The sequence below is a fragment of the Mya arenaria genome, chromosome 9, assembly GCF_026914265.1.
Source record: "Mya arenaria isolate MELC-2E11 chromosome 9, ASM2691426v1".
Lineage (NCBI taxonomy): Eukaryota > Metazoa > Mollusca > Bivalvia > Myida > Myidae > Mya > Mya arenaria.
In genome coordinates, this window is record NC_069130.1 from 71,368,614 (window position 1) to 71,394,246 (window position 25,633).

Genomic DNA, 25,633 nt, shown 5'->3' on the forward strand with positions numbered 1-25,633 from the left:
GCATTGTGCCATTTACATCAACGCTTGCTATTCGTACATGTACATGCTTGGTTCCATTGCAGTAATTAAAACCAAGAAGTGTAAGAGTGGTCTAGTGGTATAGGTGTCCGCCATTCACCCAAGAGGTTGTTAGTTCGATCCCTATCAGGTTACTGTCTCATGGCTTCTCAAATTGGACACCATTACTGGTTTCTACCCAGGAAAAGGCTCGAGAGTGATTCTATACGCCATCAGCTTTCATCACAATCGAGGTTAAAGAAATTAGTAAAAGCTACACAAATGTATGAACTCAACTATTTAAACTTGCCCATAGTTTGTTCGTCAGTCCCTCAATATAAAAATGTACCAAATCAAGAACAGGAAAGTATTTAATCTTTTTGTTTAGATTTGTTTAACCTAGATAAAATGTCATTATAAAAACCTATGGTCCGCAAACATTTGATTAGAGACGTCTCTGAAATTACCATCATTTTTATTAAATTCTGGCTTGATCATAACGTACATCGAAGGTAAGGTTTTTTGTCTTTGTTTTCATAAGATTGTTAGATGATTGACTAAGAAACTTTACACATGTTTAATTTCTATGCATATTATTTATTTGTTAGTCAACATTGAATTTATTTAAGTGGGTGCTTTCGTGACTTTTATCAGTTCACCGTGAGCCCTTGGTTTTAAGGAGAAGAATGTCTTTGTAGTCAGGAAGTGCAGGTACGGTAGCGGTGTCGGTCTCCGTTAAACCCACGGCTTTCAGGCACTTAAAAACTTTTTATTCGCTAAAACCAAATACTAAGTAATTAATTATTTGGCAAATATAATAAAAGTCAACACAGTCAAGCGTCAGATTTCTTTATTCGGATACATTTTTTAGTATTCAATTACCATTTCATAGAGTGTACATCACATTCGAATGTTACCCCCCTCACCCAGTACCCCCCAACATATAAATATATCAATAAAAGTAATGAAAATAAATAATATATACCATATTATTATCGAGAAATTATACAATAGCAATCTCAATTTAATTTAGTACTGTTTTTAGGTTAAGCCTAAATTTCAACATAGAAAATCAGATTGAAGCATATTATTAGTTAGTTTAGTAAACTAATAGTATCTTTTAAGTTTTTGATAAATTTCAAATTAATTGGGCAAGACCTTTTGGTACTTAACAAAGGTATCTATTTATTAGTTTGTTTTTGGCGAAAGAAACTGCTCAATAGTTTGCGAATGAGGTTGACCGATGATTTTAATCATAAATGTTACGCGAAGATCGGTATTGCATGTCATTAGTGTTTTTGTTGTGGTCAACTTTGATTTTAGACGAAGGAGGTGAATGGGCAAGTAATTGGGACTGCCCTTCAGTCTTTCGATATTGTTGAAAAGAAAAGGCAATGTGGCCCTTCAGTCTTTTGATATTATTTAAAAATTAACAAAAAATAATTAAAATGGGGGGGGGGGTCAAGTTATATTCTTAGAAATTTATTGAAATGTCATTTTATCAATTTTAATTATTTTTTGTTAAATTTCAAACAATATCAAAGGACTGCATGGCCATATTTTAGTGATTAAGCTATGTGACGGACACCTGTTACAGTAACCATATCGCTTTTTAATGACCGTTTGCTAAAAAGGCAATGCTACTTCATCATCATTTGATTTATAATTATATTTACTTGAAACATTTTTGTTCATTTGGCCGTATTTAAAATGGTGTAGTGAAGGAAAAGTTATCTTTGATTTAAGTCTTTATTTTAAGCAAAATGTTGCCTTCCGACGTAGCATATATGACGTAATTTATCACGTGGTATACACACACTGGTATAGTATAGTACCTGAATTAATATGATTCAGACTGGGTGCATGTATTTCTTTTCACTCTTCAGCCACTTTGCTTGCAGATACATACCATGACCCATTTCGCGGCCCTGTTGGGTGTGGCCATTGTGGCCTTGTTACAAGGGTCCTTGGTCAGCGGCGTTCCTGCTCCCCAGACCTGCTATTGCATTGGCATAAACGCGGACCCGCGTCCCCTGTATGGCTGCATGGACCGGACAACGGAAGTCGGATCCCTATATGCGGATGACTTCGACGATCCGTGTCTTCTGAAAGCCGAGGGTGTTCTGACCTCCGGTGGTTTTGTGGCTGCGATTTCGAACGAAGATGAGGTAATAAAAGTTATAAATATGTGACCATGCTGTTGATTTGTTTAGATTGCCCAATGTTGACTAAAAGGGCGAAAAAGTCCGTTAAAGGCCAAGCAGATAAATGCTTCATTTATGTCCATTAAGTTCGTCAGTGGACCTAAAGTAAGTAGCATTTTAGTCGTCTACATGTATACTGACTCTTGTTCTAGCTTGGAAACTTAGTTTCATTTCAATGCGGCTATTTTTCATTTGTGTTTCTGACTAAATATGGTATTGGTGCTATTAATTTCTTGCAAACCGGATAAGCATTTCGAGTGAATTTAGCTGTTGGAAAATTCCATCTGCCAATACCCAAAACGCGCCATTTTTTCAATTACTTGTGGTATATTTAGTAAAGCGCAATATATTAAACACGTATGCACGACTAAAATAAAAATGAAAATAAAATTGAATAAAAAAGCTATGTGACGTCCGTATTGGTCTTAAATTACAATGCGTCGTGGCGTCGTTAGAAGACGTCGCATGCACGCGCTTAATGAAATGTACAAAGACGCGTTTTCTACGTAAATTTTTCAACAAAGTGATAGTTTAAGGTTTGCAAGAGCACAGATCGATCCTATTTTCGGATACGCATTTTGCTGGCTCATATCGGATTTTGCTATCCGGACAGGAAAGACATGATAGATTATAAGTTTCTTTAAATCTCGGCCATAAAAGATGTTTTTTCTCCCACCCAAGTAAAAAAAACTACTCGTGTGTAGTAAAAACAACAACAACTGAATTTCATACGGGTACTTTATCTTTGCCCGTTGACAAGATAACGATTTTCAACATGGCCATCTGGGGTGGGTAGATTTACGCAAAAACATTATAGATCGAAGCCATCCTTACACACTTAGACACTGCAGTTCTTTTTTCATGTTTTCAGGTGGTCTATATGGTAAAAGACTATGGATTAAGAGAGAAGAACTGCATTTACCCGAGAAGGAGAGGTAGGGCGGGATGTGACAGGAACTCCTGTCTTAACTCTTTGTTAATTCATAATTATTAATATGTTTAATATGTTAAAGGTATTTTACTTGAATTTGCTTGAATAATTTTGGGGGTAAAAAGAGACTCATAATCGACAATAACAATATTTCCTCAAAACAAACACAGAAGTGTTATTTCAGCTAGAATGTGATCATTTTACATGATTTTATGAAAATGCAACAGTCATGTTGTTTCACTCGCTATCTCAGCCGAGTGTTCCCGTTTATAAATAGCGCGGAACACCTTGGAATTCACGTAATCGTTTCTTTTAGAACTCTCAGCAGTGGTAATCTCTGTTAAAAGTGTGCATCGATCAATGACATCACCGAAAAAGAAATATGTCGGTCTCTGTGTCTACGTTGTTTCGGAGCAGTTTTCCGCTTCATTTCACCGTCCGTCATCTGGCGTCAAGTACCTCCAACATATAATAAGTTATTAAAGGGCCTGTGCTAGTTAGCTTATGTAACATTATTACCTATCTCTGCACTAACGTACATTGGTTCTGTCACAAATCTGCTTACCATCTTCATCTTGGATGATTTTTGAACAGAGCTTTTAATGTAAAATCTAAACTAAAAGCAAAACTTAATATTATTAGCATGACTCATTTTTTTCAGGAGTAGTGACCTGGAAGAATCCCTGCCCCCCTTCCATCCAAAGTGGATACACTTTAAGTAAATCCTAATGCATCATACGTTTACATCAAGACTACTATGATTTAAGAATATAAAATTACTTAGTAATACCTATATATTTATGTCCGAGCTTTATTTGCTATTAAGGAAAACTATGTGAGAATGGTGTAAATAATAATACTCATAGATCTTAAAGGTTGTGTGGTTTTTTTATTGTTTTTCGATGTACATATCGATACGGTGTGAAACACATAAAGATGTTCAGAAGTACTAATATAAATACGTGTATGTTCCTATTTGTATTAAATCATCGTCGGAAACTACCGGAATAACACTGCGCTATGCTTGAGGTGTACCGGAAGAAAAAAACTCACATTTATATTGTATGTTTATAGATCCAACGCCAATTCCAACAACGACAACGTCGACGACAACGTCGACGACACAACCACCGCCAACAACAACTACTTCAACTACTCCTAAACCTACACCATCCCCGACACCACGTACGTACTCATACTTATTTACAGACACAGAAACAGTAACGCCCTTTAGCTGCAAATATAAACCCAAATAAGGAAACTTTACATTATTATTAGTGTTGGGAATCGATTGTAGTTTGACTACCGATAAGTAGTTCCACTCATGTAACCGATTATCGGTAGTACAATCGGATTTTGCCAATACCTTATTTGCAGTTTTACGCGTAATCCTTAACGATGCTTATGTTATGAGTATGATTGAAATTGTAAAGTGTTGTTGTTGCTTTAGGTCATTTTGTTAACGACAACATCGGAACACTTCCAAGTATCTAAATAAACTCAAAGGAGAAAATTGATAGAATCGATGATCGATTATGACCTAATGCAATCGATTGATGCTGATTTCAGGCCCAAGCAATCAGTTTTCGATTATAATCGATCCTCGGAACATCACTAATTATTATGACTGTATATCCGAGAAACAACCACACTTCCGTTTAATATACTGAGTAGATATCCTTCTCAAAACGTATAGAACGGTACTCTTACAAACAATGGCAATAGTATTATACAACGACAAAATGGTACTCTTACAAACAATGGCAATAGTATTATACAACGACAAAACGGTACTCTTACAAACAATGGCAATAGTATTATACAACGACAAAACGGTACTCTTACAAACAATGGCAATAGTATTATACAACGACAAAACGGTACTCTTACAAACAATGGCAATAGTATTATACAACGACAAAACGGTACTCTTACAAACAATGGCAATAGTATTATACAACGACAAAACAGTACTCTTACAAACAATGGCAATAGTATTATACAACGACAAAACGGTACTCTTACAAACAATGGCAATAGTATTATACAACGACAAAATGGCTTTCAAAAATAGCATTATTGCAACAAAATCAAGTACAACATACTTATCTGAGGCTAAATGCAAAAAAAAAAACTTTTGACGGAAAAGTATGGCTTCTTTTGATTTTTATCCAATTCATGATCGTTCACGGTGAAACATTTCATCTTAACGAAAATGTACTGTCGGTTGTTTATGGTTGAGTATAAAAGTTTCGTTGCATTCACTTGACATGTAATTTTTTGCAACCATTCCGGGATATGTGCTTAAATTTTAACTGCTTATTTTCGTTTTCCAGCCCAAACAACGAAAAAGGTCACTCTGGTACCAGCCAGTGTAATGAACCGTAAGTGTTATCTTGTTTGACCTTTATATCTTCATCAAATATTCGAAATTTAAGGACATGAACAAACTAGTCCGTATATTTCAGGAGTTATCTCTGTATGTTTTTGTTAACTTTAACCTTTGTTAAAATGGAGCTGTGCACATATTTGTTAACCTGATAGCTGCAAACAGGTCCGCCAGTTTGGAGTAGACAACTAGTGTTTGAACATTTGAAAAAAAAAGTAATTATTAGGTATAATTAATGGTTTCTATGTTATAGCAAACATTTCATATCATGCGATTTTTTTCTCATAACAAATGAATAAACAATTAATCATTAATTTACTCATTCCATGTTGTTTTCCTACATTCACATCTTTCAGCTTCCCTTAAATGCGACTTCCCACGAGTGGTGGACGCTATAAAGAATCACCAGACGGTTTCCCACCCGAACGGCAACCCCTGTCCGATGGGCGGTAACTCTGCAGAATCATTGCTATACCAACACTGTCATGCCCCAAGCTTTGACTTTCAAACCTGGCAGATTGATCTACAGGTAGGCTTATTGTATATTGCATACCACAGTACTTACGTACGTTACACTTCATACATGGCACATCGGGGTATCCGAAGATGAATGTATTCAGTGTGTGTATACCACGTGATAAATTGCGTCATAAATGCTACGTCGGAAGGCAATATTTTGCTTCGAATGAAGACTAAAAACAAAGATAACTTTCCTATTTCTTCACTATTTTAAATGAAACATATCTCAGTCTACGCCGCTTACGCAGCCTCGTCTCGGTCTTTTACCAGAGTTTGATTGAGAATATAGTTTCTTAAAGCACTTCGACAAACCTTTTTACATTACGTCTGACGGAGCACTGTCAAAACATTATTTTGGAAACAGGTTTTGAAGTGTTTGATGAAACTAATCACCTTATCAAACTCTGGTAATAAAACGAAGGCGTGGTTTATTAAGCGGCTCCGACTGCCCTTTGTTTCAGTTTAAATGGTGTAGTCAAAGAAAAGTTGAAACTTGAAACTCCGTTTAAATTCCCATCCCTGTAGGTCAGCGCAGTCTGCTCCCAACTGAAGCCAGGTGAACCAGTGGGCTATTACCTGAACGGAAACAACCAGAAGCCACTCGGTATAATGGGCGTGTTCATGGGCTGCACCAGCCCAACGTCATTTTCGGTGAGTTGAACCGCGTTTGCTTTCCATCCAGCCAGCATGTTTATTAATAATATATTTGTTGTTGGGGTTTTTAAATATCTACGTAACGTTTATAATTGACGTCGCATAGGAAACGAAATAAACGACATTACATTCCTTGTTAGTATTTAATTGAAGTTCCATGAGAGGGTTCGTTCGTTCGTTTAGTAATGGTCATGTTTCATAGAATGTATATTACATGTTTAATAGTTATAACCGGCAAAGAAATAATTGAAAGGATGTGTCGCTTGTTTTTCAGGTTGCTATGCAGGACTGCTTTAGCGGCGTGGATGTCAAGGATGTTGCGGCCACGTATTTGAACCCAGATTATTTCTACACCTTTAAATGGCCTTAAGTGTTTGAGCTGGACATGAGATATTAAATACACGTATGCAGATAGTTTGTAATTGATGATTCATGTGTTTGAATTTTCTTCCCTTGACGGCTGTATGGTAACCAAGTAAATATAATGAGCTCTGATGCATAATCACGCTTTTTATCATTTTAACCTTTGACCTTTGAATGTGTTTAATATGATTAGCATCTTTCAAAGTGTGTCATAAAAAACGCAACATCGTGTAAAAAAGGCATACAAAACTGGCCATGTGTACGGTCCATTTCATGGCCGTAGGTGAGACATTGCTCCACAAGTCAAAATGTGTCGCCTCGCGTGGTCACTGTAGGCCCGGAACTGCGAACACGTTCTCAAAATCAGGTTTACATTGACATTCTTCAAAATCGCTCCATGCAAGAGAAAATGAAAGCATCGATCACAGTTCCAAAAAACGTGTATTATTGAACTGCATGTGTATCGTTTCAATCGTAAATACAATAAAAAACGATGATTTTCGAACAATTACTAAGTAGCATTTTTAAACCGTCTCAGTCTTCAACAATGCTGATTTAATGCGGTTGTTGGTGAAAGTCACTGATAACAAAGATGGCAAAAATTAAGCTTGCAGGTGCCTCCGCCCCAGGAGCATTGACGCCAGTCGGAGCACCTCGGCCATCGAAAACAACCTTGGTATGACGGTGAATAAGTAAAAGTAGTTAAACAAAAACCCAATGATAATGCCATTAATTAGTTGTATTGTTTTAAAGTGTAATTTGTATACTAAATCCAAATAATTGTACGTTGACGGATGTTTTCTATAGCATATCCTTCACGACGTTTTAGGATTAGAAGAATTCCGTGTAAAAATTATATTATTTTGCACTACACGTATTTGTATACTAAGTTCAAAGTGATTCCCTGTGTAGAGAATTATTGCATAAATAATTTAGTTTGCTAAGAGTAAAGTCCTTATGCTTTAATGCTAAGTGGCAATAACTGCGCGACCTACTTGCAGCGAAACAATATAAACCGTCCATATACATCCAGAGGTCACAGCCTGATTCTAGTGCTTCACTACATAAACAACAACATACATGAGGAGAAAGTTAACATGGGTTCTTAACAGTTTAAAAACAACGTTAGAAAAATGATTTATTATAAGAATCAAAGCATTGAAAGTGCTGAACGGCTTTAGCAATGACTCTTAGGTGATATTCATAAAATATCATATGAATGATAGTATGGCACTCGCTCGCTCGACACCACACCTGCCGAATCATCCGCCCGTACACTCACTCACCACTCGAACCCTACTAACAACCCAATGCACCCATCATTGTGATTCGATGTACTTAGTATTCCATGAGCAGCAGAATAAAACAGACATCATAGCAAAAGGTGGTAAACTAAACTTTTATACTAGTGTGTTATTCTAGTTTACCTTTTAACTTCAATTTTAAGAGAATGTGAGCTCAATTGTTGTATAGAAAATACCCTTACAATTCAGATAATAGCTCAAACACAGAGAGTATAACAACTTATTAAAAATGTACATATTTGAACAAAGTATTTGTAACAGCACAATATGGAAATAAGAATCATTAGAATATTCATAAGCAAATGACTAACATACGCAGGGGTTATAATTTTTGAAATTACACACAGATACATAGCAATATAGAGGAAAATGACCCAGCTTACAAAGAAGTTGACGTAAGATCGCCAATATACGTTAGCAGAATCTGAGGCATATATTAAAGGGTAATGATACAGGATATCTATATGCTCTTTCATCTTACATACAATGTCACTGGGCATATTTCGTCTATTTAATTAATTTCAATGCCAGAGCAGTGCATGTAGAAGGGAGAACACCGCACTGAATTATTTATGTATTGTATATTTGAATTTCCTCCCCTGAAGTATCTCATTTACAGAACTATTACTATTACAAAAGCTCAAGCCCAAAAATGTTTCTCTTCAACGGCGTTCATCCGGGAAGGTACGTTTATTTAACGTCGGCCTCGGACTATAATAGGGTTATTAGTACTGCGTTTTGATCCGGGAGGTTGTTTTCGACTCGAGTGGTTTTTGTAGATTCGGATTTCACGAGGCGCAAGCCGAGTGGAATCAAAATCTGCAATAATCCACGAGAGTCGAAAACAACCTCCCGGATCAAAACGCAGTACTAATAACCCTATTATAGTCCGATATTATAAGATCTTCGGATATGTTCGGATCGCAATTCATCGCATAACAATATATATGAAAGCTTTTGATCTTGTAATGGTTTGTATTGTGTCAGCAGGTCCCGTAAAATATAAGTCATCATTTAAGAAAGTGCTTAGTTATTATATTTTAAACGTTTTGTTGCCAAAAGTGTTTCAATTTTACGTTTAAAAGTGATTTCAAGTGGTTGATCTTTCCCGCGTTATTGTGACGTCATTTGAAAAAAAATGTTTCCGGTAACAGTCGGGTCGTCCTATTTACAGAATGGGTAAAAAAGGATTACTAAAAGATAATCCGAAATGAAATGAAGTATTTTTTTTAACATTTCTTGAATAAAATAATTAACTATTGGTGTAAATATAAGGAATGAATTGCGGGGTTGATGTCATTATCGGGGATATGAACGCAATTGGGCTGGTCAAAGTACGAGTGGAGTCCTTCGCACTCCACACACTTAGACAAGTCCAATTGCGTTCATACCCCGATAATGACATCAACCCCGCAATTCATTCCTTAAATACTACCTGCATATTTTCAGAGGGAAATCTGAGTTATGTGTTAGCAGTCTTGCCTGTTTCAGAAAAGGAACCGATTTCTAATGAAATATTAAATGTTAATTCCATAATAGCAGTTAAATATTGTTACCATACGGCTTATCTGGTGGAACATGCATCACAACCAACAGACAAATGTTTGTTGCTATGGTGATTCTTCGCCGTTGACATGGTGTGGATGATGCAACCAGAAATAAAGAACATATTGCCATGAAAGTAAACACCCAGACCAGACACATGGGAATATAAAGATTCCGTCCCACATCTCACAATGGATTAGCTAATTGTGTTAAGTATGTAGCGTTATTCTGAAACATAAAAAACATATATAATTAGTAAAATGAGGTTTAATTATTTAAAAAAAATATGAGCGACACGCTATTCGAGAAGAAACAATAGCAGCTGAATACAGTATTGTAACATATATGGTTGTATGCATGCATGCATGCATGCATGCATGCATGCATGCATACATACATAACATACATACATACATACATACATACATACATACATACATACATACATACATACATACATACATACATACATACATACATACATACATACATACATACATACATACATACATACATACATACATACATACATACATACATACATACATACATACATACATACATACATACATACATACATACATACATTACACACACACACACACACACATACTTGCAAGCACCGCCAACTGAGGACACGCAACATTTCACATCCAAATGAGGACACCATTTTCCAGGGTGTAATTTTGAAAAATAATTACGTCAATGTGTTAAACGGACTTAAAGCTATCTGGGTAGAGGTTTAAATACGTAAACCTTTTTTAACAAAACACCGCCAACCAGGGACATTGACACACCCAAAAAATGCGAACGAAACACCTCCAACCAAGGACATTCTGCCTCCGACCTCCAAATGAGGACAATTTATTACCAGGCAAATTTGAAGAAAAAAACAAAGCGGTTGTTCGGGAAGCGTTATACGTCAACCTGTTCGTTGTGTGATTTGACTGTAAACCCTCATTTAAGAAAAAAAAATATACTCGGACAACGAAGAACCCAACGGGGGTCACACCGACCTCATTGGTTCATTTGTTTAACATTCTGCATGGCGTTTTTTGAACAGATTCCGTCTGTCATTCTTACATGTTTGCTTCCTTGATCCACATATATCCCTCGATATTCTTTGTTTACGACAAATAACAACTTCTAAATCCCAGAATCTGTGCAGGATGCACATTATCAAGTGTGTTCATTCTAGATGGACCTTCGATTTCGATTTCATTATTCTGTCAAAGTCGACATTGTTTCTCCGTTGTGTTTTTTTCACTGGTCCATGGGACTCGTTTCGTGGCCGTTGGAGCGCTAGATTGCAGAGTTGGTGTCATGGACGTTGAAACACAGGCTCGCGGGCTTGGAGTCATGGTAGTTCCGGCGCTGGGTCGCGTGACGAGATACGTAGTCGTTTGAGCGCTAGGTTGCGGGGTTAGAGTCAGAGTCGTTACAGCGCTGGGTTGTTTGATGAGAGACGTGGTCATACGAGCGCTAGGTCGCGGGATAGGAGTCAATGTCGTTGAAACCATCAGCTTGTGATGAGACACGTGTTCGTTAGAGCGCTAGGTCGCGGGAATGAAGTCATGGTTGTTGAAACGCTGAGTCGTGTGATGATAGACGTGGTCGTTAGAGCGCTAGGTCGCGGGAAGGGAGTCATGGTCGTTAAAATGCTGGGTCGTGCATTGAGAGACGTGGTCGTTAGAGCGCTAGGTCGCGGGAATGGATTCATGGTTGTTGAAACGCTGAGTCGTGTGATGAGAGACGTGGTCGTTAGAGCGCTAGGTCGCGGGAATGGAGTCATGGTCGTTGAAACGCTGGGTCGTGCATTTAGAGACGTGGTCGTTGGAGCGCTAGGACACTGGAATGGAGTCATGGTTGTTGAAACGCCGGGTCGTGTGATGGGATACGTGGTCGTTAGAGCGCTAGGTTGCGAAATTGGAGTCATGGTCGTTGAAACACTGGATCGTGTAATGAGAGACGTGGTCGTTGGAGCGCTAGGACGTGGGAATGGAGTCATGGTCGTTGAAATGCTGGGTCGTGTGAAGAGAGACATTGTCTTTAAAACATAAGATCGCGGGATTAGAGTTATGGTCGTTGAAACGCCGGGTCGTGTGATGAGAGACGTGGTCGTTGGAGCGCTAGGATCCGGAAATGTAGTCATGGTCGTGGAAACGTTTGGTCGTGTGATGAGTGACGTTGTTGTTGGAGCGCTAGGTCGCTGGATTGGAGTCATGGTCGTTGAAACATAGGCTCGCGGGGTTTGAGTCATGTTCGTTCCAGCGCCTGGTCGTGTGAAGACAGACTTGGTCGTTGAAGAGCTGTATCACTGGTTGGGGTCGTGGTCTTTGAAGCGCTTGGTCAGACTATGCTGTCAATATAGAAGATAACACTGGGCGGACACTTATTCTTAGTAAATCAATTAGGTTATTGACCAGATAAGGCGTTATACGTATGTAAATCAAACAGTTCAATGGAATTTCGCTAGATTTCGCTTATGTTTATTTTTATTTAATCAAGTTCTGCCCGTAATCATTAGCTGCATTATGACTTTGAACTGCCATGATGCTATCACTACATGTGTTGTGGTTAATGAACTTAGTAAGATGAGATAGCAGTGACTGCACTTCTCAGTCAATTTATATGAACATTTGAAGAAACAGAGTGATCCGTGACAAGAGATACGTGTGCGAAGCATGCAACCGCTTGGTTCTTTAAAGCACCGGCACTTTCCTTTGTATCACCAGAACAAGGCAAGAAATGTTTATTTGTAATACACGTGTATTAACAAATGAGCTATTTTCCGACACGTTTAATATCATAATAAGCAATATCATAAAAAAGTGCACAGCGGGAAAGAAATACAAGATATTAAATTTAATGCCGAAAATAGAACGACACAAAGGCAATCATAAAATTGATTCCTAAATAGTGGGTGATTAGGAATTGATTCACACAAATAGAAACATTATCATTTTGGGCCAAGGCATAAGAATAGCTAGCATAAATATAGCCGTGATCCATGACAACTTTATAAATATTCTTATATATGGTTGACTTTGCCAGCATTCTACGATTTTGAATAATATATTTCCTTAACTTTTTTCTTAATTTCGAAAATAAATTTAGATAAAACAAATAGGACCATGGGATATTCATTTGAAAAACTTTGTCGCCAAAGACTGTGAAATCTACGGTCATTTTTCAAACTTGCATATTTTAAAGCCTTTTAATACTGTACTTTGATAGCTGTATTGGTAGGGAATTTCTAATGCATTTTGTTTTCTTTTTCATAAGCCGAACTTCAATGAATAAAGATTTTTTTTTCAATATATCTATAGAGTCGTATATCACCCAATAGGGCGATGTTTTACCCTATACAGTTATTCACACTATTACCAAATAAGTTTACGGTCGGAACGCTCGAACGAAATTTAACAATGAATTAAGAAATAATTAACATTATACAGGATCCCCGAAAGGGCCGTGTTTTCCGTATACAAATATCATAGGGCCTTACTTGGGCCGCATTTTACACTAGTTTACAATCGGAACACCCTGACCATCTCCGCCATAAAACGACGGCCGAGGTGTTCCGATTGATAACTGTAAAAGGTTGCGTTGCACGAAATTTGCGATGGTTGGCTTATACCATATTTATCGAGTACCGCGATTGATTTGTGTTTATATACGAAGTCGATACATGTGTATTTATTGCAAATATTTACACCATAATAATAACTTAAAAGGTATAAGTTTTAGGTAGGCAAACAAGCTCTGTCTCCGGTCACCTGCCTTAAAGTGACACTCTTATTCAAAATCAACTCATACCCATGTATAAGAAACATACATTTTAAGCGATAAACCTTTAACTACTTACTAAATAATACATATATGGAAAGTATAACTTACTGATAGCACGATTGTTATCGTGTATTTAATGGCTAAAAACGCAAAAATATTAAATGATTGGTGAATGCTAAAAGATTTTCTGTGATTAACAATAGTCGTATCAGGTTGGAATACCGTGTTTTCTGCAACTTTCTTTCAAATTTAACTCGGTATCCTTCATAAGAATCATTGTTTTGACATTTATTCATCCTTTTTGGTATTTTTAAACAATCGTATTAGTTATGGTAAATCTTACATGGGTATAAGAGTGCATCTTTCAAAAAGGGTAGGTTTGACGGCAAATCTTTTTTCAAGTTATTATTTTTATTACCAAAATTTACCCTTTGTGACCCAAAACCATAGATTCTGTGCTTCAAAACATCAGAAATTCCAGCATTAGAATCTTTGACATTATCTAAAGCCTAAAATACTTCAGTGTCCTACTTATGGTGAAACCAAGCATAAATGTATAATGAAACTATGTACAATCCTCCAATGTATATCAGTGTCATGGCAAAGGGTTACGTTATTTAATGGAGCGATATCTTGGTAAATCATCGTCAGGGTGCATGTAATGTAAATTCATGCATATAATTATGTATGATTATTAAAATAATGCAAATTAATAACCAGTTCTCTTCATTATAATAGCAGGGTTGCAGACCCTTTAATGCTAAGAAATATCAGCCTCGACTATAGGCAGATAAATTACCCATTTTTTACTTTCAAAAATCCATTGTTCGAGTGCTCTACACTTATTCGAAAAATCATGTAATGTTTGTTCGAGATTTTCTCAGTTTGTTCAGGCGCGTAGGAGCTGGTACCACAGGGGCCGTGGCCGCGGTCCCAATATTCTAGCTAGTAACGGCAATTGGGCCGCAAAATTTGATACCATTTTTTTTTTTAAATTGTATTTCAAATGAAGCTACGCGCATATAGATTAATACATGTCTGACACGATATTGAATATACAGGTCACCATGGCATGATTACTCTAATTGATTAAAATGAATTTAATGTGTGTGATTTATTAATTTGTGACTATTTGTGACTGTTTGTATTTGGTACAGAAAAAGAAAATACTAGTATCAAATGTGTGCTTACAAACGTGTCCATAACATGTGTATTACTGTTTTATCATATTAGCAATTTTTTCTCAGTGAATAAATGTTACCAAACGATATTAGTTTTAGATCTAACAACTATTTGAAACGTGAAAAGGTTTAGAGAAAAAAACATGAAAACAAAACCTGAACTCACTGGAAATCGAGTCTTTCAATGCTTACAATTGAAAAAAAATCTCGACCGGAGGAGACACCCGGGCGTGACACGAGCCCAACCCTTCCGCGGACCAAATGTCATTTGGAGTCCTTTGCGCCTGATGTGTTCGTTTCGAAAGATACCCCGCTTGGTATCTTCCTAACTGTAAACTTCATTTCTATTTTTGTTCCTAGATATGATCGTAAGAAGAACACATGGATTGATTTGTTCGGCCCCTACTCAACACCCCCCCCCCCCGCCCCACCACCACGCCCTTCCATCCGGACTCGTCAGTTAATTTCCACCATGCGGAGCCATTCATGTATCTTAGTTCTGGTCCATAAACGAAATTCAATCCACCAGTGTTAAGCAATGTTGAGGCTCTTTGCTACTTGAAATATGTTTTGTCTTCGGCGAGTAGGCTCTGGCTGCCTTCAAATGGATGGAACTTGGAAAGGGTGTTTAAATGTATTTGTGAAATGCCTTTATTATGTTGTTGACAGTTGTTGCTATTCATTGATTATATGCTCAGACCATACTTTCTGCATTTTTGATGCATGAAAAATGCCTAATTTAGCGACGCCGACGGGTATCAATCCAGCGAATTCGTACGGTACTACAGAACAGAAATGTTGTCGGTGCGTTTATAGGTCAAGCTGGTAAAATCTTTCTCACTTTTTCTTTTCTAAAAGAATAACACCTGCATATTGTAACTCTTATATGGAAGTAAAACAGATAGTCATACTAACTGCCCTTAATTTCAATGGCTATTTCAGCGTGCGATAACGACTGCGTTGAAAAAACTGAATCACCCAGTGTGTTACATGGGACTAATACTGTAATGTAATGCGAACAACGCATCATCTTGTGGAACTAAAATGACTCCTTTGCACTTTAAGGATGTGACACAGATATCTGTTTGCATATACATCAAGGATAATGTCAGCAAGTCAGTAAAGTTTTCAGAAGTATTTTATTGATCCGATTGTAATACTGTAATAGTTAAGTGTCAATTAACAGAAACTTCAGATGGATGGATATATTTATATAGCAGATCATTACAAGACAGGTATTAAATACGAATATATCAATACTAAGTAATCAGTATAATGTAGACAAATGGATACAAATACATGTCAAAAGAACCTCGGATACATAACATGCTCGGATATGTGAAATAAGTACATAATTATCAATAGCCGGAAAGTAGATAATTTTTAGCTCCAAAGAGCAGAATTCATACTTCTATTAATATGATAAAATATGTTGAAAGTCCACTTTACACAACAATCACTATTAAAGCTATTAAAGTCTAAACTTGATTGTCAGACTTTCCCCTGTTAGTTAAAATAACTTACAAGGCATATCTTATTTCAACATTGAACCTTGATCTTGCCAAGGTCAACAAGAGCGCCATGAAGAGAACACCAGCGCTCGTCTGTTTTTTTCTCCTTCGAAAATGAGGCATAACTCAATACAAACTAAAGCCAGAGTTATGCCCCTTGATGTACACATGCATATTGTCCCTGGCAACATCTTAACCAAGTTTTATTTAAATATGAAGTGATTTAGTTACTGTCCTAGGTAAAAGACTGCATGATGCCCACAGCCCTGACAGGTGCCAAGGCATATCACAATACCAAGATACTTTTTTCTGAAAAATTTCCTTCTACAAAAATTAATGCATATCAAATTTCAGTAATAAACAAATCTTCATTCACTGGCTCTAGATACAATTCAACCAAACAAATACTTAACGTTTTGATAGCAAACAGAAGAAAGTTAATACATTTTTGTTTGACATGTTCATACATGATGATATTTCATTTGCATTTCATCAATTTATCCAACAACACGAAAAACATCACATCACTGAGAAGTGACAGAAGCATTCAATACAAAACAATACCACACACCATTATTTACCATGGAACAAAAAAACAATTGAATACACTGCAGTGTAAATGACCACAAACATCATGGACAATTCTAGCAAAATCACCTCCAATTGAGGACAAGTTATTACCATATTCAATTTCAAATTTTTAATTGTTAAAAAATAAATAAAAATAGAACAATATCCAAAGAAAATGTCAATCACTGATGGTATTCAGATATAAAGCTTAAATCAAAATGCAATCTAGTCTATTAAAAAATTAAAGTATCTATTTGTTTAATTGTTTGCTTTTTGATGAGCCTATTGCAAGGCCAGTTGCCTTGTTCGAATGTACCCTTTCACCATTGTCCTTGATCGCCTGGCAAGAATTGGATACTTCTTTATAAGTTCAAGACATTCTAACTTATTTTTGGTGGAGTATTAAGCTTAAAACACTTTTTAAGGCCATTTTCTACCACGTCTTCTTCAGCCTAGCTCCAAGGTGTTCTGACTGTGGCTGTTCGTTTTTCCTAAAACACAGAAATACAGGCTATTTTATAGACAAAAAAAATCACTATATTTTCATCTATTTTGAGCACTAAAATATGAAAGTGTGTTCTTGATAGTCCTCTATAGGACAAATAACTATAAAACATATAATCCTATATTAAAACATGTTTTATCAATTGAAGTTGTCTAGGAATTAGCAACAGTGCCTCTGCAAGTCAATATATAAATATGACCTGTATTCAAGATGATGTGTTTTCACTGATAACCTTTATATTATTTGATTTGATGGGCACGGTAAGCAAACTCATTTTTCTGTAGCACTGACCTGAGCAACATGTCTTACAGCGCTATATAATATACATTGTTGTCCATGTTAAACATGTTTGACTTCAGGATTTTATTTGATATGTAGAAATTCAATTCAAGGCCTTTCTGTTAAATACAATTAGATATTTTCACTGTAACTTTTTACACTGATCAGTAACATGACACACATTCTGGCTAATTTAAACACTGAATAGGTTTTTTTTAAGATTACAAGTATGGTTGTTACACAAAAGTAATTGTACACTAAGGAAGACAACAGAAAAGCCTGATCACAAAAGTACAGAAACAACACTTTTTAAATCAAATTTGCTTTAAGAATAGAAATTTCTAATTGTTACAAATTTCAATATGATATTCTTACATGGTTTGTGCCAATCCCAGCATTTACGACTGCTTCGAGTTGACCTATGGAGACAAAAACATATTATATACGCAAATAGGTCTGCTATGTTTCTTAACGCTAACAATTAATGCTATTTATAATAATGAAACAGGTGTCTCTCAACAAGTATTATTTGAATGAAATTGATGTACATTAACAAAACCTCTTTCTGAGGACTTTTCTAAAAATATCACCTTCAATGGAGGCCAGTTACTTTTATTAGACACCATGCCTGTATTGAGATCTCAGGTATTTCAAATTTCTTTGATGCCTATTATTTAAAATGCAGTACTGGTTATGAAATATTGAAGGTGTAGTGTTTTTGATACAGGAGATAATTTATCTCAAACACACACACACCAACCTCGATTTAGGGAGACATCTACACAACTAGGCTAAAAGAGACATGTTGCAACAAAATGACATAGTATTTTGTCTTTTGAACCTCTGGTATTTTGATTTTGTTCTGTGGTATGCATAATACTGAAAAAAAGTATTCAGCTTTACTGATTGTAAGCACATACAGGTACATATATTAAACATTTCGGTTAATGATAATGTTATTTACATACAATGATGTACAACCAAGATTGTGAAATGACCTTCAACCTACGACTAGAATGATGTCAAACTGATTTTAATATCTCTGGTGGTTTGAATTTCTTATTTGTTAAGCAAATTTCTACATGAAGTCATCACCTCAAAAGACAATGAATTTGGTCGAACACCCATTGATGTCCAAATGAAGACACTTCATTTCAATCACTTTGAACCCATTATGAAAACTACATTCCAAGACTAATTCTTTTACAACAAGGGCAAATCTATACATGAAAACATCAAATATCAGGCACCCGTTCATCTTATATTATAAAAACGATAAGTGTACCTATTTCAGTCCCTGGTTGATCAACGGAGGCATCAACATTATCAACATCCACATCATCAGCATCCACATCATCAGTATCAACAGTATTCACATCATGGCACTGTCCAGCTGCAATACAAAAACATCACATCACTGAAAAGTGACAAAAGCATCAAAAACAGAACAAGATTATACATTATGGTATTTACCATAGAAGAAAAACTACTGAATACAGTGCAGTGTGAATGACCTCCAACTGAGGACAATTCTAGCACAAACACCTCCAATTGAGGACAAGTTATTACCCTTGGACAACACATAAAACTATTTCATAAATATCTTTGTTTCAAATATCATCCTACTCTAGGCACTTCAAACAATTTAGTCTTTAAGACAGGAGGCACGTTTTAAAGAAAGAATTTTAAAGAAAACCCACTGACAACCAATATAAAAAAACTTATGCAACATCTAGTTAAGAAACAAGAGCTGTTATAAGGCAGCGCGCTTGACTACGCCGCTTTGACTTAGAAGTGAAAACAATAACAATGTTATATGTGCCTGTCAAACACAATAAAACAATCAAATTAAAAAAGTGAACAAGAAGCGGGATGTGACAAAACCAGGTTTTTAATGATTGGCAGAAGAGATTCAGTTTCAACTGCTTTCTTCTATCTTTAGTAGCAGTGACCTTGATGCCATGGGCCCCAAACACAATCCCATGGAAGTCCTCCATAAACTCTTCCTACATATTAAGTTTGGTCATAGTATGTCAAACATAACTGAAACAGTAATCTATTTTTAGTAACAGTGACTTTGACCCAAGAGGGCCGAAAGGCAATCCATCAAAGCTCTGCATATTGTCCTAAATTCCAAGTTTGGTCACACTATGTCAACTCTTACTTGAGATATTCAGTACCGGGACTTAGCATTTTTCTATTTTTAGTAGCAGTGACCTTGATTCAATGGACCCCAAACACAATCCAATGGAAGTCCTCCATAAACTCTTCCTACATATTAAGTTTGGTCAAAGTATGTCAACCATAACTGAAACAGTAATCTATTTTTAGTAACAGTGACTTTGACCCAAGGGGGCCGAAAGGCAATCCATGAAAGCTCTGCATAAACTTGTCCTATATACCAAGTTTGGTCACACTATGTCAACCCTTACTTGAGATATTCAGTACTAAGCCTATTTTTATTTTTAGTAGCAGTGACCTTGATTTGATTGGCCCCAAACACAATCCAATGGAAGTCCTCTATAAACTCTTCCTACATATTAAGTTTGGTCAAAGTATGTCAACCATAACTGTTACTACATTTTCCTGTGCTACAGAAGTTCATTACTTTTATTTGGATTGGTTTTTCTTACTGCTTAAAGACCGACTGAATTAGTTTCAGTAAGTTATCTGTCCTCTGACGGTACCTTCACCATTTTTACTTTCCTGGGCGTTAAGGTAGTGCGTGGATTCCCTGTGGGCCTCTCACATTTTTTCATATAGGTTTTCCAGTTTAAAAACTTGATTATTGTACCTGAGATGTTAAATTTCTCTGATTTTTGATAGTTAGAAATAAATTACTTGGAGTTTATTTTTTTATACTGTGTTTGTCAATTTTTGACACTCGACAGAATTGTTTCAAACTTACAGCCTAAAGTTGCATTATGGCTTGCCTGAGCAGCTAGGTATATCTAAGGCATTTATTAGTTTCATAGTTATTTTGGTTTTTACAGTGTTATTTCCAATTGAATTTAATTAATGAACTTGAATTCTTGAATAGATTGTATAAAAAAATGCAAACATCTCAGTTGTTCTTCACACCCAACCTCCCTGCCTTTGCCCTGTGTCGAACCTGAGGGTTCTTGTAACCGCCCGTGCGGCTTACTACCACTTGTTGAGGTTCGGTTACACAGTAATCTATTTTTAGTAACAGTGACATTGACCCTAGGGGGGGCGAAGTCAATCCATGAAAGCTCTGCATAAACTTGTCCTATATACCAAGTTTGGTCACACTATGTCAACCTTTACTTGAGTTATTCAGTATAAGCATATTTCTATTTTTAGCAACAGTGACATTGACCTAGACCATAACTCTAGGGGCCCAAAACACAATCTCAGAAAAGGTCTCTATAAACTCTTCCTATATACCAAGTTTGGTCTATTTATTTCAAACCTAGCTAAAATTATTTCATTCATAAGGTGACTTTGACGCTGCCTCTCACCAGCTGCCCGAACAATGACGCAAGTCGACATTCAAATAACTGGTTTTCCCTTTATGAAAATGTGGTTAAGAATATATATAAAAATGTGCCTTTCAAAGGATATAAAAAGAAAAATTGAAAAAAATAAATAAATCCCATAATTTGTATTAAGGGTTAAAATGGAGTTATGTTCCTTGTTCTAAGATGGTCGTTAATAATTATGCAAAGTATTAAGGGCATTGAATGAAGGGTATAGATGTTTTTTTTTATTAAAATCCCAACTTGCCCTACAACTTTAACCTGCTCTTTAACTTTAACCTGCCCTAAAACTTTAACCTAAGTCAATCAGGGGCCATAACTTGTATTAAGGATAATATGGAGTTATGTAACCTCATTGTGTGATGTTCCTTAACAATTGTGTGAAGTATTAAGTCAATTAAATGAAGGGTATTGGACTAATAAGTGAAAATCCCAACTTGCCCTAAAACTTTAACCTGCCCTAAAAGTTTAACCCAAGTCAATCAGGGGCCATAACTTGTATTAAGGATAATATGGAGTTATGTAACCTCAAAGGAGTGATGGTCCTGAACAACTGTGTGAAGTATTAAGTCAATTGAACAAAGGGTATAGAAGTTATTAATAAATATCCCAACCTGTCCTAAATCTTTAACCGAAGTTCAATAGTCAATCAGGGGTCATAATTTGTAAAAAGGATAATATGGAGTTATCTAACCTCATTGTTTGATGGTCATGAACAACTATGTTAAGTATTAAGTTAATTGAATGAATGTATTGGACTTCTCTAAGTGAAAATCCCAACTTGCCCTAAATTGCAATTTCTAACCGGACGCTGACGCTGGGGTGAGTAGTATAGCCCTCCTAATTCTTTAAATAATCGAGCAAAAAACTATATTCCAAGGCTTATCATAAAACAATTTTTTTTTTGCAATTTTGCTCAAATATCAGGCACAAATTAATCTCATATTATAAGAAAGATAAGTGTACCTATTTCAGTCCCTGGTTGATCAACGAAGGCATCCACATCATCAGCATCCACATCATCAGCATCCACATCATCAGTATTCACATCATGGCACTGTCCAGCTGCAATACAAAAACATCACATCACTGAAAAGTGACAGAAGCATCAAAAACAAAACAAGACTATACATTATGGTATTTACCATAGAAGAAAAACTACTGAATACAGTGCAGTGTGAATGACCTCCAACTGAGGACAATTCTAGCACAAACACCTCAAATTGAGGACAAGTTATTACCTTTGGACAACACATAAAACTATTTCGTAAAAGTCTCTAGTATCTAATTCCTTTAACTCTAGGCACTTCAAACAGTTCTGTCTCATAAGATAGGAGGGACCTCTACTGAAAGTACATGTGTATTTGATAGAAACCCCACTGAAGACCAATATCAAAACACTGCAACTTCTAGTTAAGAAAAAAACTATATTCATCTAGGCTTATACTAGAACAAAAAATAATTGAAATATTACTTTAATTACAGGCACCCATTCATCTTATATTATAAGAAAGATTAAAGTACCTATTTCAGTCCCTGCTTGATCAACGGAGGCATCCACATCATCAGCATCCACATCATCAGTATCAACAGTATTCACATCATGGCACTGTCCAGCTGCAATACAAAAACATCACATCACTAAAAAGTGACAAAAGCATCAAAAACAGAACAAGACTATACATTATGGTTTTTACCATGGAAGAAAAACTACTGAATACAGTGCAGTGTGAATGACCTCCAACTGAGGACAATTCTAGCACAAACACCTCCAATTGAGGACAAGTTAATACCTTTGGACAACACATCATGGCACTGTCCAGCTGCAATACAAAAAATCACATCACTGAAAAGTGACAGAAGCATCAAAAACAAAACAAGTTTATACATTATGGTATTTACCATAGAAGAAAAACTACTGAATACAGTGCAGTGTGAATGACCTCCAACTGAGGACAATTCTAGCACAAACACCTCCAATTGAGGACAAGTTATTACCCTTGGACAACACATAAAACTATTTCGTATAAGTCTCTAGTATCTTATTCCTTTAACTCTAGGCACTTCAAACAGTTCTGTCTCATAAGGTAGTAGGGACCTCTACTGAAAGTATTTGATAGTAACCCCACTGAAGACCAATATCAAAACACTGCAACTTCTAGTTAAGAAAAAAACTATATTCCTCTAGGCTTATACTAGAACAAAAAATAATTGCAATTTTACTCCAATAACAGGCACCCATTCATCTTATATTATAAGAAAGATTAAAGTACCTATTTCAGTCCGGAGGCATCCACATTATCATCATCCACATCATCAGCATCCACATCATCAGTATCAACAGTATTCACATCATGGCAATGTTCAGCTGCAATACAAAAACATCACATCACTGACAAGTGACAGAAGCATCAAAAACAGAACAAGACTATACATTATGGTATTTAACATGGAAGAAAAACTACTGAATACAGTGCAGTGTGAATGACCTCCAACTGAGGACAATTCTAGCACAAACACCTCCAATTGAGGACAAGTTATTACCCTTGACAACACATATAAAACTATTTCTTAAATATCTCTGGTATAAAATTTCATTTAAGTTAGGCACTTCAACCAGTTTTGTCTCATAAAACTTGAGGTACGTTTACTGGAAGTTCTTTATAGCACACCCACTGACAACCAATATTATAACACTTTGCAACTCCTAGTTAAGAAAAACACACCATATTTCAAGCGTATCATAGACAACAAAAATCTTCAATCATTTATGCTTTCTCAAACCAGGAGACAATTCAATACAATTTAACAGAGCAACCTTGGAGTTTACCAATTGCACTGACGGCAAATAAAAACTTTCTAGTAATTTTAATTGTAAACAAAACATGTACGTTATACCAAAGAATTACTCTTTATTTAAAATAAAGGTCGGGGCATGATGGTGAACAAGCATGCAAAGTTTCAAAGCCAGATGTCAATGGACTTTGAAAATATTTGAGGTGGTATGTAAACATTAACGTAAATTCTAAGAAGAAAAAGGGGCATGATTATCTCAAAATGCTTGATAAAGTTACCTCTTCCTGTGTGCAGGTTTGGGGAATGATGGTGAACAAGCGTGCAAAGTTTCGAAGCCATGTCAATGGACTTTGAAAATATTTGAGGTGGTACACAAACTTTAATATAAGTGGTTACGCCGACGCTGCTGCCGACGTTCGGGTGACTAGGATAGCTCTCCTTATTCTTTGAATAGTCAAGCTAAAAAATCATTGGTTAACACCTTATGCTGGGGCCTGAACTATAACTTTCTGCCAACAAAGTTATGTCCTGTTATACATGTAAAATAGGTGAGTATGTATTTTCCCCAATTCTGCGACAATATTTTCCTTTAGATTGTCCTATTTATGAAAAAACATTTGATAGAAATCAGGTAAGAATTGGCCAAGAAAAAAACTTTGTCTGCAATAAAATCATTAATTATGCCTCCACTAGAATATGTGAATGCAAATGTTTATATGGCACATCATCACTTACATTCATTTCTACTTTGATAATAATTATATTTTGCATTTTTTTTTAATTATGCTTCCTTGTTTTAAACTGAATTCTATTTTACAATCAATTATTGGTTACAATCAATTGATTAGATATTGGCTGTCATTGGAAAGCTGTTGCTATTTATATACTGTTTAACTGTTATATATAACAGTAAGTCACTCTAAGCTGAATTTTATGTATTTTATCGGATATACATGGTAAAGACTGATTTAGACTCTTAAGATTGTTTTTTAAAAGAAATAAAAAATATATATTATATCATATCTTGCTTTCAACCGGCTAGTGGTAACATTCAATCGTATTTGGAGATTTTTTATAAAGATGAAATTAAACAAAATGTACGCCGTTAAATTTTATATTGTTTTGGACTTCTGCTACATTAACAATAAATCTGACTGCAAAACAACCATGTATCTTAAAGATAAGTGTTTAACATCACTTCAGTTCACATACAACTTCTGAGCATAAGCGACAGTAAATTTTGGACAAATAGATCTATATTATTTTTGATTTTGATTGTTTTAATTCCTAATGACCACACTTGACTTAAACATTAACATTAGAAAGTAAAGGTTAGTCACTGTACCCTAAACAGAATAATTTTGCATTCACAGTCACCTTAACATAAAAAACATAATCTGGTCACGATTCTTTGTTGGTAGGGTTTGGTTGTCTTGAAAACCTATTCAAATCATATTGTAGTTTATTTTTCAGAGGGCTATAAGTTTGCTAACAGAAGTCGTACCAACACAAACTTGCACCAATATGAGTCGTGCAATATACGGACAGGTCGCCCCACATATGTATTATATAGGCGGTATGGGTAGATTCATA

General features: G+C 35.9%; 1 protein-coding gene across 1 annotated transcript; it reads left to right on the top strand.

Annotated features, from left to right (window-relative positions):
- The first annotated feature begins 436 nt into the window (after positions 1-436).
- On the top strand, positions 437-7,182 carry LOC128203772 (uncharacterized). The gene is made up of 9 exons (XM_052905311.1): positions 437-509; positions 1,899-2,165; positions 3,073-3,136; positions 3,794-3,850; positions 4,207-4,317; positions 5,469-5,516; positions 5,878-6,050; positions 6,566-6,691; positions 6,969-7,182. The coding sequence occupies exons 2-9, from the start codon at positions 1,908-1,910 to the stop codon at positions 7,062-7,064; spliced, it is 933 nt and encodes a 310-aa protein (XP_052761271.1). The 5' UTR covers positions 437-509; positions 1,899-1,907; the 3' UTR covers positions 7,065-7,182.
- The last annotated feature ends 18,451 nt before the right edge of the window (positions 7,183-25,633 follow it).

Bases quoted from the DNA above. Each gene is read 5' to 3' on its own strand.
- LOC128203772 (XM_052905311.1), top strand. From the start codon at position 1,908: ATGACCCATTTCGCGGCCCTGTTGGGTGTGGCCATTGTGGCCTTGTTA. The intron at 3,851-4,206 runs GTAAATCCTAAT...GTATGTTTATAG, and splicing joins CCAAAGTGGATACACTTTAA to ATCCAACGCCAATTCCAACA. The intron at 6,692-6,968 runs GTGAGTTGAACC...CTTGTTTTTCAG, and splicing joins CCAGCCCAACGTCATTTTCG to GTTGCTATGCAGGACTGCTT.